Below are 12,806 nucleotides of genomic sequence, written 5' to 3'. Positions count from 1 at the left end.
AAATTTCAGTGATTTAATACAGTAGATTTTTATTTCTCACAAGAAATTCATTGTGGATGTTACTAGTCAGATAAAGTGTTAAACTTAAGAATGTAAGTTTCTTTTTAGTTTTAGTGGTTCTGCTGTTTCCTGTGACTTGGGGTTCACAGCTTACCTGACAAGAGAAAAAGCACAGTGAATCACATAGGAAGTTTTAGAGGTCAGCCCTAAAAAAGGCATATGTAACTTTGCCCACATTTCATTGGCCAGTTTAATCCAAGGTCCTTTAACTGCAAGGGAGCCTGAGAAATGTAGACAAATGTACAGATATTGGTGAGAAATAACAGTTTGCCACATTCTAAGTTTTTAGCCAAAAGCCCTGTAGTCCCCAACCCCTCTGCTAGATTTCATTTTTTTCATTAGTTATCTATTTTATACATAATATCAATACTGTATGTATTGGTACTTACATGCAGTATGTATCCCAGTCTCCGAATTTCCCCCAACCCCCCTTCCTCTTTGGTATCTATATGTTTGTTCTCTACGTCTATGTCTGTATTTCTTCTTTGCAAATAGAATCACCATTACCATTTTTCTAGATTACACATGTATCATTAATATGTAATATTTTCCTCATTCCAACTTACTTCACTGTGTATGACACTCTCTAGGTGCCTCCGCATTTCTACAAATGACCCATTTTGTTCCTTTTTATGGCTAAGTAATATTCCATTGTGTATATGTACCACATCTTCTTTATACATTGCCCTGTTGATGGAAATTTAGGTTGCTTTCATCTCCTGGCTATTGTAAATAGTGCTTCAGTGGACATTGGAGTGCATGTATCTTTTTGAATTATGGCTTTCTTTGAGTGTATGCCCAGTAGTGGAATTGCTGGGTTATATGCTAGTTCATTTTAGTTTTTTAAATAACCTCCATACTTTTCTTAAAAGGAAAATTTTTTTCAAGTATTTTCAATTGTTCTGTTATTTATTTCATATGTCAAAATATACTAGTTTCTTGATTTTTTTCACTCTCCAAAATTATCTGTTAACTTTCTCCTTTAGAAGTCAATCATAAAGCTCTTTTATAACACCACTCCTAAGTCTGAACATTCCTTCTCTCCCCCACACTCTTATTATCCTTTCATATCTCAATATGGTAGTCTCACAGTTTTTGTTTAAAGTAACATTTTTATATATTATTCAACCCTGAACCACATATGATCACACTAACTTTTAATACAACCTTTTATTTCTTTGCCTTAATAATTGTCATGTTCTGTCTACTTATTAATAATCTATCCTCAGAAACTCTGCCAAAGTAACAAAACATTACAATCAAACATATTGATTAATCCAGCTTATTTTGTTTTCCTTCTAGATATTCTCTCTAGAGCATTTCAACCTCTAATTCATTCAGTATTGGTTGCTTTTACCAGTTCAATACTGCTTTCCTGTGTTAGATCCCTTGTTCCTTTTTCTTTGCATAATCCTTTGTTTTTCTGAAACATATCTTCTAGTAGTTTCCTGAGAAAAGGTAAATGAGAGTATTGTAGACAGCATAATAACCACCCTCAACGCAGATCCTATTGATATGTTTTCCTGTGTGGCAGAAGGAACTTTGTACATGTGATTAAGTTAAGGATCCTGCAATAAGGAAATTACAGGATTATCTAGGTGGGTTCAACATAATCATAAGTGTCCCTATAAAATGGATTGCAAGAGGTCAGAAAGGGGAGAAGATGCTATACTACTGGCTTTGAGGTTGAAAGAAGGAGCTAAGGAGCAAAGCAGTGTAGGGGGCTCCTAGAAGCTGCAAAAGGTGAGGAAACAGATTCTCCCCTAGAACCTCCAGAAGGAGTATAGTTCTGCAGACCCATTTCAGGCCTCTGACCTCCAGATCTGGGAGATAAGTAAACCTGTGTTGATTTAAGTAGTTAAGTTTGCAGTAATTTGTTAGAGCAGATATGTGAAACTAACATAGAGAAAAATGGTGATTTTTTTTAAAATTGGCTTAAAAATCTGAAACATGCCATGTATTTAATTGATGGGCTGTCTGTATTTATATTTGAATTTCTAGGTTGAAAGTCATTTTCTGGAAATAATCATCTAAATTCTTATCTTTTAACCTCTGATTCTTAACTTTAACACTTTTATTCTAGTTTCCAGAACATTTCTTCAGCTTCCTCCCCATAAACATTTTGTTGACTAATTAATTTATATCATTATATTTGTACCTTTTATTTTTTCCCTATTGCCTCATAAAATACTGTTTTTTTCTTTCTGGGATGCATTATTTTATCATCTCTCTCTAAGAATCTTAAAGACATTTTAAAAGTTTCCTTCTGTTCCCTGTACTATCTGTATCCTCTCAGATTTTATTTTCAGTTATCTTCTCCAATTTCTATTTTTTAATTTTTATCTTTTTTGATATTTTGCAGCTGTTCCTTAAATATCTAATAAGCCTTGGATTTCTGTTTGTATTGAAGAATAAAGATTAAAATAGTGATATAAAGCTCAATGTGTCTTCATAAGAGGATCAGATTTTTCATTGGAAAATTTTCAAACATCTGTAGAATAAAAGGCACTAATGATGATAAGAACAGAAATCAATGAAAGTGAAAACAAATATGCACTAGAGGAAAGCAACAGGCCAAAATCGGTTCTTTGAAAAGATTAATAAAATTGAAAAGCCTTAAACTGACCAAGTCAAAAGAGAAAACTCAAACTACAAATATCAGGAATGAAAGTGGTAATATCCTACACGTGATAAAAATAATAAGAGGGTATTAAGAACAAATATTTATATCAAGGTATTTGACATTTTTTGCTTTCCTTGAAAAATACAACTTACCAAAACTGATAAAAAAGGAAATAAACAATTTCAATGACTGTATCAATTTTGAGAAATTGCATCTATGTTAGTCTGCTCTAGCTGCTATAATAGAATACTACAGACTTGGTAACTTAACAGAAATTTATTTTCTCACAGTTGTGGAGGCCTGAAGTCTAAAACCAAGTTGCTGTCAGTGTTGGTTTCTGGTGAGACCTTTCTTTCTGGCTTCTAGATGGCTGCTTTCTCACTGTGTCCTCACATAGCCTTTGCGCATGCATGGAGACAAAGATCCCCATGGTGCCTCTTACTCTTATAATAATAGCACTCTCATTGAGCTAAGGCCCCACCCTTAAGACTTCATTAAATTTAATTTCCTCTCCAAAGGCCCCATCTCCAAATATAGTCACATTGAGGGTTAGGTCTTCAAGGTAGGCCCTAGGGAAGAACATAAAGTCTGAAATGAAGACTTCACTGGATCACCTAACAGCATTACTTATCCAAACTGACAAACAATGGAAAAAAGTTTGGAAAAAAACCCAGCAATCTTAATGACCTGTAGGACCATTTCAAACTATCTACCACAGATGCAATTGGAGTCCCAGAAGGAAAGATGGGCAAAAGAAAAAAAACATTTGAATCAAAATGATGGATAATTATCCAAATTGATGAAAACTATAAATGGACATGTTCAGAAATTCAGCTAATCCAGACAGAATTAAGGAAGGAAGGAGAGGGGGGATTGGGGAAAGAGGGAGGGAGGGACAAACAACCCAATTGACTGCTGAAAACCAGTGATAAGGAGAATATTTTAAAAGCAGCCAGAGGAAAAGACACATCACATATAGGAGAACAAATATTAAATGATTAGAAATGTTCCTTTCCCCTTTGTTATTTGCAAGATTATGAGTAAAGTTGGTGTGGTTTCTTCCTTAAATCTTTGATAGAATTTACTTATGAAGCCATTTGAGTCTGGCGTTTTCTTTGTGAGATTTTCATTAAGAATTCTATTTCTTTAATTGTCATAAGTTATTCACCTTTTCTAGCCACCTAAGACAAATTAAAATGTATCCACAGAATTGTATGCATTTATAATAGCAACTTTTTTTCTTATAATAGCGCAAATTTTTTAACAAGGCAATGCATACACACACACACACTGGAATACTACTCAGCATTAATATTTGATGATCTTGGATATTTCTCAGAAATCTTATGTTGAGCAAAAGAAACCAGATACAAAAGAGTATGCTATGTTATGGTTCCATTTTTATGAAAGTCTAGACCAGGCAAAGGTAATCTACAGCTAACTATAGTTGCATAAAGCAGATTAGTGTGGCCTAACACCAGTGGTGGGATATTTTTGCATGAAGTTGTAGGAATCAACAATAAAATAGCACAAGGAAACATTTTGGAAGTGATCTAAATGTCTGTTCATTCCAATCCCAAAGAAGAGCCATGCCAAAGAATTTTTAAACTACCGTACAATTGCGCTCCTTTCACATGCTAGCGAAGTTGTACTCAAAATCCTTCAAGCTAGGTTTCAGCAATACATGAACCAAGAACTTCCAAATATACAAGCTGGGTTTAGAAAAGGCAGAGGAACCAGAGATCAAATTGCCAACATTCGTTGAATCATGGAGAAAGCAGGGAATTCCAGAAAAACGTTTACTTCTGCTTCACTGACTATACAAAAGCCTCTGTGTGGATCACAGCAAACTATGAAAAATTCTTGAAGAGGTGGGAATAACAAACAATCTTACCTGCCTCCTGAGAAACCTGTATGCAGCTCAAGAAGCAAGAGTTAGAACCACACAGGGAACAGCTGACTGCTTCAAAACTGGGAAAGGAGTACAGCAAGGCTGTATATTGTCTCCCTAGTTATTTAACTTATATGCAAAGTACATCATGCAAAATTCCTGGATGGATAAATCACAGGCTGGAATCAAGATTGCCAGTAGCAATATCAACAACCTCAGATATGAAGATGATACCACTCTAATGGCAGGAAGTGAAGAGGAACTAAAGAGCCTCTTGATGAGGGTGAAGGAGAGTGAAAAGGTTAGCTTGAAACTCAGCATTCAAAAAAACTAAGATCGTGGCATCTGGTCCTATGAATTCATGACAAATATAAAAGGAAAAAGTGGAAGCAATGACAGATTTTATTTTCTTGGACTCCAAAATCACTGTGGATGGTGACTGCAGCCATGAAATTAAAATACACCTGCTCCTAGGAAGGAAAGCTATCACAAACCTAGACAACATATTTTGAACTGTTGTGTTGGAGAAGATTCTTGAGAGTCCCTTGGACTGCAAGGAGATCCAACCAGTCCATCCTACAGGAGATCAGTCCTGGGTGTTCATTGGAAGGACTGATGCTGAAGCTGAAACTCCAATACTTTGGCCACCTCGTGTGAAGAGTTGACTCATTGGAAAAGACCCTGATGCTAGGAGGGATTGGAGGCAGAAGAAGGGACGACAGAGGATGAGATGGCTGGATGGCATCACCGATTCAATGGACATGAGTTTGAGTAAACTCTGGGAGTTAGTGATGGACAGGGAGGCCTGGCATGCTGCGATTCATGGGGTTGCAATGAGTCGGACACGGCTGAGTGACTGAACTGAACTGAATTGAGACAGCATATTAAAAAACAGGTAGATACATCACTTTGCAGACAAAGGTTCATATAGTCAATGCTGTGGTTTTTCTAGTAGTCATGTATGGATATGAGAGTTGGACCTCAAAGAAGGCTGAGCCCTGAAGAATTGATACTTTCCAATTGTGGTGCAGGAGAAAACTCATTAAGAGTCCCTTGCACAGCAAGGAGATCAAACCCGTCAATCCTAAAAGAAATTAACCCTGAATATTAACTGGAAGAACTAGTTCTGAAGCTCCAGTAATTTGGCCACCTGATGCAAAGAGCCAACTCATTGGAAAAGACCCTGATGCTGGGAAAGACTGAAGGCAAAAGAAGGGGGCAGCTGAGGATGAGATGGTTAGATAATGTCACCAGTTCAATGAACATGAATTTGAGCAAACTCCAGGAGACAGTGGAGGACAGAGGCTGGCGTGCTATAGTCCATGGGGTCGCAAGAGTCAGATACAACTTAGACACTGAACAACAACAAAATGTTACACAATTTTTTTTCTTTAGCCACAGACTTTATTATTTGAATATTTGCAATTATGACTCTATACACAAATTTTAATTTCTTACAAAACTCTACATTCCATATTGCTAGGTCACTTCACTCTGTTTTATGCCACATTTCCATCAAGAGGCATTTCCCAAAATCACAATCTGCCTGATTGTGTTTGTTGTTGTAGTTTAGTTGCTAAGTTGTGTCTGACTCTGCGACTCCGTGGACTGTAGCCTGTCAGGCTACTCTGTCTATGGGATTTCCCAGGCAAGAATACTAGAGTGGGTTGCCATTTCCTTCTCAAGGGTACATTTTTTAAATGTTTATTTATCTAACTGTGCCAAGTCTTAGTTGTGGCATGAAGTATCTTTTAGTTGTGGCATGCAAAATCTTAGTTGTGGCATGAGGGATCTAGTTGCCTGAACCAGGACTGAACTCAAGCCCCCTGCTTTGGGAGCTCAGGGTCTTAGGCACTGGACCACCAGCGAAGTCCCTAAATGCTGTACATTTTAACTGTAATGAAGGTTACATGGGTGTATGCATTTTTCACTTAAAATGGTAATTTTTTTACATAGTAATTGTGTAGTAAGTAAATTATACCTCAAAATAGGTGATTTAAACAGAAAATTCATTTATATTTCTATTAACTATCAAGAAACCATAGAAAAGGACATGTTTAAAATTCATTTGTGGCTTAAACATTTAAAACATACCATAAAATAGGAGTATACAATGGGATAAATCTAATGAAAGATTGAAAGATTGAAAAATCAATCCATACACTTAAGAGGTGTGCAATTTACTGTATGTGTGTTTTACTTTAACAAAAATATTAGCAAAAATATGATGCACATATAACTTGATAAAAACAAGCCATAAATGAAACTATTATGTTAATATTAGAAATGTTAAAGTAGGCATGATTAAAGATATTTTAAAGGAATTGTGTAGATAAAAAGGATGTAGGAGATAATGAAGCAGAAGAAATAGTTTAAGATAATTCAGACTTCAAACCTGGATAATTGTGAAACCTCTATAATTAAAAATAAGAATAAGGTTTATCTACTAAGGACTTGTGTTTCTAGCAATGATCATGAATTGTGTTTTGAAAATACTAGGTTTAAAATTAAAATACCTAAATGTAAAATATTTTTGTTCAAGTCTTCTATGAATCTTGAGTAATGTGTCATTATTCTGAGTAAAAATCAGTTTAAACAATTACATAGAATCTAGAAATTCAGGCATTAAAGATTACCACACATCTCATAGCTCTGAATCCTACTCCACACTGATGATATATTAGAGACAATATTAAAGTATTATAACTGATTTTGGAATTCCAGGGTAAATCACACATGAGCATGACATATCCTTTTTATACCTGACTTTCCTTAAGTTGCTAGTAATTTGCTAATGATATTTGTATCTGTGTTCTTGAGGGACATTTGGTTTATAATTTTCTTTTTTTTTGTAATCTTCTTGTCAGATTTTGTTATCAAAGTTATACTGGCTTTATAAGAAAGGATTCCCTCTATTTTTGAAAGTTGCTTTATCATCATCTTTCAGTTTTGGTGATTATTGTTTTTAAGGATTTGCCCATTTCATGTAGGTTGTTAAATTACTGACACAAGTTTTAAATTATATGCCCCTAAGTCATTTAATCAGTATGGGTTCCCTAATGGCATCCTTTTCATCCTTCGTGGTATTGGTCATTTATTTTTTTCTCACATTTTTAAAATTCAACCTACTCAAGTATCTTTTTAAAAATCTTTTAAAAGACCAACTTTCAATTTGTTGAGTTCTCTATTTTCATATTTTTATTTTGTCTTCTCATATATTTTATTCCTTTTTCTACTTATTTTTAAATTCTTTTCAGTTTTTTTAGCTTTCTTAGTACTGTGTTTTCCTCTAAGCATAGGCTTAGGTGTATCCCATAAAGTTTGATACATTGTGTTTTCATTATCTTTTAGTTAGAAAATGTTCTAATTTTTCTTATTGCTTCCTCTTTGAGCTAGAAATGGATTATTTAATATTTAAGGATTCTCTAGTTGTCTTTCAGAGAAGGCAATGGCACCCCACTCCAGGACTCTTGCCTGGAAAATCCCATGGATGGAGGAGCCTGGTAGGCTGCAGTCCATGGGATAGCGAAGAGTCAGACACGACTGAGCGACTTCACCTTCACTTTTCACTTTCCTGCTTTGGAGAAGGAAATGGCAACCCACTCCAGTGTTCTTGCCTGGAGAATCCCAGGGACGGGGGAGCCTGGTGGGCTGCCATCTATGGGGTCGCACAGAGTCGGACACAACTGATGCAACTTAGCAGCAGCAGCAGCAGTTATCTTTTTGTTACTATTTTCTATTATGGCCAGAGAATATACCCTGAATGATTTCAATTATTAGGAATTTTTGATTCTTGTCTTACAGTACAGCATGAGTCCATCTTGGTGAAAGTTCCATGTTTTATTACTTAAAAAGACTGTGTATTCTACAGTTGTGAGATTTAGTTGTTCTATAAATATCAATTAGGTTAAGTTGCTTGATAATGTTGTTCAAATCTCCTGACTGATGTGTGTGTGTGTGTGTGTGTGTGTGTGTGTGTGTGTGTGTACTTGATTCATCAGTTACTCAAAGCAATATGCTAAAATCTCCAGCTATCACTGTGGTTTTGCCTGTTGTATGATCAGACCCCTCAAAATGGCAGTTCTCCTCTTCTTTGTATATCCCCTGCTCAACCAGTTCCTTCCCCAGCTGGTTATTATTCTAATCCTTGGACCAAAGTAGCTTTACCTGCTAGTTTATCAAGGGGAAACATTTGCCCTCATTAGCCAGTGGGGCTGCAAAGGACCCACCTCTGCTAGTTTACCTGGTAGCTGATGAGCCAATCTGAGGTTAATTGCCCCTATAAAGGTGGCCTCCTTTTCCTGGAACAGTGAAGATTACTGCCATGTCCAGACTGCCTTTTGGGTTGAGGTGTAGCTCCAGGACTTTGGACTTGTAAGATTTCATACTGTTGATGTTTCTGTCACCATTTACAGGTTCTTTCTTCTGTCTCACAGCGAAGCAATTACAAGGCTTGCAGGCCTGCAAGGTGTAGGTCAACACCTGTATTTCCCTTTAGTTTTATAAACTTCTGCTACCTTTCTTTTGAAGCTCTTTTAGTAAATGCAGACACATTTGTCATTGGTATGACTTAATGAACTAACCTTTTGTTAATGTGAAATAACCTTATTTATGTCTGGTAATTTTCCTTGTCGTAAAGTCTACTTTGTCTGATATTAATATAGACACCAGTTTTCTTATATTTAGTGTTTGCATAGTTCTAGAATTCTCATTTGTATCTTTTTTGGAATTTTACTCTTAAAATACTCCATGGCTTCATGCACTAAAATCAAACCTATAATGTAAGTCTTTAATGTATTTATAATATTTTAAAGTCCTTGATGCTAATTACAATGACTGGATTCTCAGTGAATTGGTTTGTATTGACTGTATTTTCTTTTGATTATGGATCCCATTTTCCTTCTTTGTATGTCTTGAAATTGTTTTATTGTGTATTAGACATTATGTGGAAAAAATTGTGGAGACTTAAGTTTAATTTAATTTTAGTTTTGAGAGCATAAGCCTTTTTCTCTCCTTAGCACTTCAAGTGAGAGGCTGATTTTTTTAAATCCTCCTAGATTTGAGTTGGGCTTTAGGATTGATTGTAGCTTTAATTAGATTGAGCTCACCTGTGACTAACTCAACCTCCAACCTCCCTCTTGAGAGCCACCTCTTATCACTTGTCAGTGTTGAGTTGGGACACATGTGGAATGAAGTTTTAGATGATTTCAGTTCACCTTTGGATCCAACTCTGTCTGGGCTCCTGGAACCCAACTACTATAAGCATGTGTTGGCTTGTCTAGGTTCTGTATCTTTCCAGCCCCTCCTTTACTGCTGCTTTCTTGACAAAATTCAGAAGCAAGGTGTGGGCACCTGTGAAGGGACTATTTGGTTGAGTCATTTATTTTTTTTTTCATTTGGGTATCTTTCAGACTCCAGTCTGTTCCCCAGCTCATGCAGACACTTGAAGCCCAGCTGATTTCTCTTCATCTCTTCAAAGTTACTGCCCCATGGCAGACCAACAACAATTGCCGCACAGAACTCACTGTCAGGTAAGGGAACTGCCACAACTTTATACTTACTTATAAACGAGATGTTTCTTTCGGGATTTTGGGTCACCAGGGTTTCCCATGAGGGCAGCTTCATGGGCTTGCAAGCTGTGCATTTGCATGCGTCTACTGATAGGAAGGACCCTACACTAGGTTTAGTGATCTGATGTTACCATCTTAAAATTCTTATTTTTTGAGCACTGGGACTCTAAATTGTCACAAATTATATAGTCCTGCTTAGTGGCATCCACCACTTTTCACGAACCCCATAGAAAAGTAAGATTTTTATTTGGTCCAGGATTTTCTTGTTGTTACTGTGGAAACATTAGCATTTTGTAGCCTACATCCTACCAAGGTCATAAGCCTGTTTAATTTATGCCTTACCTCCTTCTAACATTCCCCCTAGAGAACTCTGGAATTTTATATTGAAATTAACTGACGTTTTCATATGCACATTTCATTTCTTTAATTCACTTAATTCCCTTTAGTTGAAATGTGGGTATTTTTAGTGCTTTCTTCTAGAAGTGGTTTGACATCCATTACAAGGCAGGGAGAAAGGATACCATTTAAATTGTTGTAATTATATTACTTTGTATTCTGTGCATTTCAAAAAATACTGCTGACTTTCCTCTAGCAAAATTGCTATTCTCACTATCCCTAAAGATACTATATCATGAACATTTTTTTTTTTTGTCTTTCAGTATTCTGTGCACACCATCTCTTATTTTTTTCTTTTCTCAGTTTGACTAGACCTAAAGCCACATGTTTTTCATAAAATTTCTTGACAGCTCTACACATCTTTGCTTCTGTATGCTTATTTTTTATAATGACTATCACATATGCTCTTTATTTTCTTATTGTATTATCTGTTATATATTTACTTATATTCTTCACATATTTTAAACAGTACTAAGACAATGAAATATTCTATTCCACCTCAAATGTGTAGTCATTTTGCGAAGCATGGCCTTGTGATTTTGTAATCTTGATCATTGTATCTATTGATATGTGAAGTATGTTCTAGTAAATTAAACTGTAAGATTGTCTTTTCAGACATGTCATCTTCAGAGCATTAGGGTATTATATTAGGATATCCTGAAGTCCTGTTATTTTTGCCTTCTCATTGGTTTTTCATTCTTTAGAAATGGTTTTATTATTTTTTTAGAATACCTACACATTTCTTTGACATTAATCTACTCATTTATTCATTAATTTAAAAATATTGCCAGTTTATGTGCATAATTTACAACCATTGGCCAGCCACTACATGAAATTTTGACTCTTCAGCAGTGGTTACACTACATTTTCTGTCCTCATAGAGAAACAGATCTGTTGTTGTTACCATAAAGGATCTTTGGGGTACCTAGGAAACCTTCCTAGAAAAGTTACTTTTAATTTGATGTTTGATATAAGAGTTAAATAGGTCAAGAATGAATTGAAGAAAGAGAGTTTGGAACAGAGATCCTTCTAAGCAGGAGAAAGAATATGTACGCAGTCTCCAAGGAATAGCAAAATGTCTGGATTAAAATTAATCTGTCTGGTGAAAGACTACATTTTCAATTTACAAAGAAACTAACAAAATGGGATTATAACTTATTACTTTGAAACATTAAAAGATTTATTTTCACCAGGTCACTTCTGTGCCTCTTAAAATAATTCATCAGTAAAAGGAAAATGTTATTATATATTATTGACTTTATTGTAGACACTGTCCAAGATAGCCTAAAATATCTTGGAACTCATGATAGAATTAGAAATGAGGACATTGAGCAGGATTCATATGTAGCCTTTCTGTAGGAAAAGTGCATGAGAAGGAGGCCTTTTATAGAATTTGGTTTGCAGACTCAGAATTTAAACATTAATCTCTGTCCCTTTTCAAAGTACAAGAACTTTACAAAGAGAATAGTTTACAGTATCTTACTTACAGCTCTGAAAATTATAACTGAAGTCCATTATCATAATGTACTTAAATAAATTAAGTATAACCATCCTATAAACAATCTGAATTTATGTTAATGAACAATATTGATTTTACTTCATTAGAAAATGCAAGAACCTCCAAAGAACATTGAAGAATTTTTAAAGCTTCAAAACTTGGTGAGTAGAATATCCTATTTTATGGGACCGTCACCACTGGTACACATATCAGTCCTTTTCCTTTAGGAAAATACAGCAATTCTTTTTGATTGCCCTTAGAATTACTTTGAAAGTTTCAAAAGAAATTGTTGAGAGTTTGATTGGAATTACAATAGACTTTTGAAATTACTTTTAGAAACAGCCCTTTTAAAAAATATATTCTAAAATCACATAGTGTTAGAGCTATAAAGACTTTAAGTGCCACCACTCATCTATCAACCTCCTTAAAATGTAATATTTTAAATTTCAAAATTATCAATTTTTTTTTCTGGTTATAACTAAGAGAGTCATTTTATAAAATTAAAGAGAAAAGCACTAAAAAAGATAAGCATCTTAATTTTATCCTTTGTAGATTAACCAGATATATCTCTGTATTTAGAGAAAACATAATCTAATCAAGCTGTAGAATTTCAGGATACTTTATTCATGGTATAATTATATAGTATAATTCAATATCTTGAACAAGAGTTGTAATATCAAGTCTGGCATAAAGATGTATTTTCATAAACCCTCAGGCATGTTGTAAAATCTGTTCAAGTTCATTTCCATTTAAGCCTTTCCCCACTTT

The 12,806-nt window shown here is 35.0% G+C and overlaps 1 protein-coding gene across 7 annotated transcripts in view; it reads left to right on the top strand.

Annotated features, from left to right (window-relative positions):
- The first annotated feature begins 1,695 nt into the window (after positions 1–1,695).
- FAM227B (family with sequence similarity 227 member B) overlaps positions 1,696–12,806 on the top strand; it is a 220,387-nt gene continuing 209,276 nt past the window's right edge. For 3 of the 7 annotated variants that reach the window (XM_061157111.1, XM_061157105.1, XM_061157110.1), the window contains exons 1-3: positions 1,696–1,803; positions 9,986–10,105; positions 12,146–12,199. In XM_061157111.1, the coding sequence (XP_061013094.1) occupies positions 10,064–10,105; positions 12,146–12,199 (96 nt within the window). In that variant the 5' untranslated portion in view covers positions 1,696–1,803; positions 9,986–10,063. Of the gene's footprint in view, positions 1,804–2,961; positions 3,024–8,883; positions 8,949–8,975; positions 9,138–9,985; positions 10,106–12,145; positions 12,200–12,806 lie in introns of those variants that run through there. The other 4 variants (XM_061157109.1, XM_061157106.1, XM_061157107.1 and 1 more) reach the window with 4 other exon arrangements.

The sequence above is a fragment of the Dama dama genome, chromosome 12 (genome assembly GCF_033118175.1).
Source record: "Dama dama isolate Ldn47 chromosome 12, ASM3311817v1, whole genome shotgun sequence".
NCBI lineage: Eukaryota > Metazoa > Chordata > Mammalia > Artiodactyla > Cervidae > Dama > Dama dama.
The sequence above is the reverse complement of the archived record's forward strand: the minus strand, read 5'-3'. Positions and strand labels throughout refer to the sequence as shown.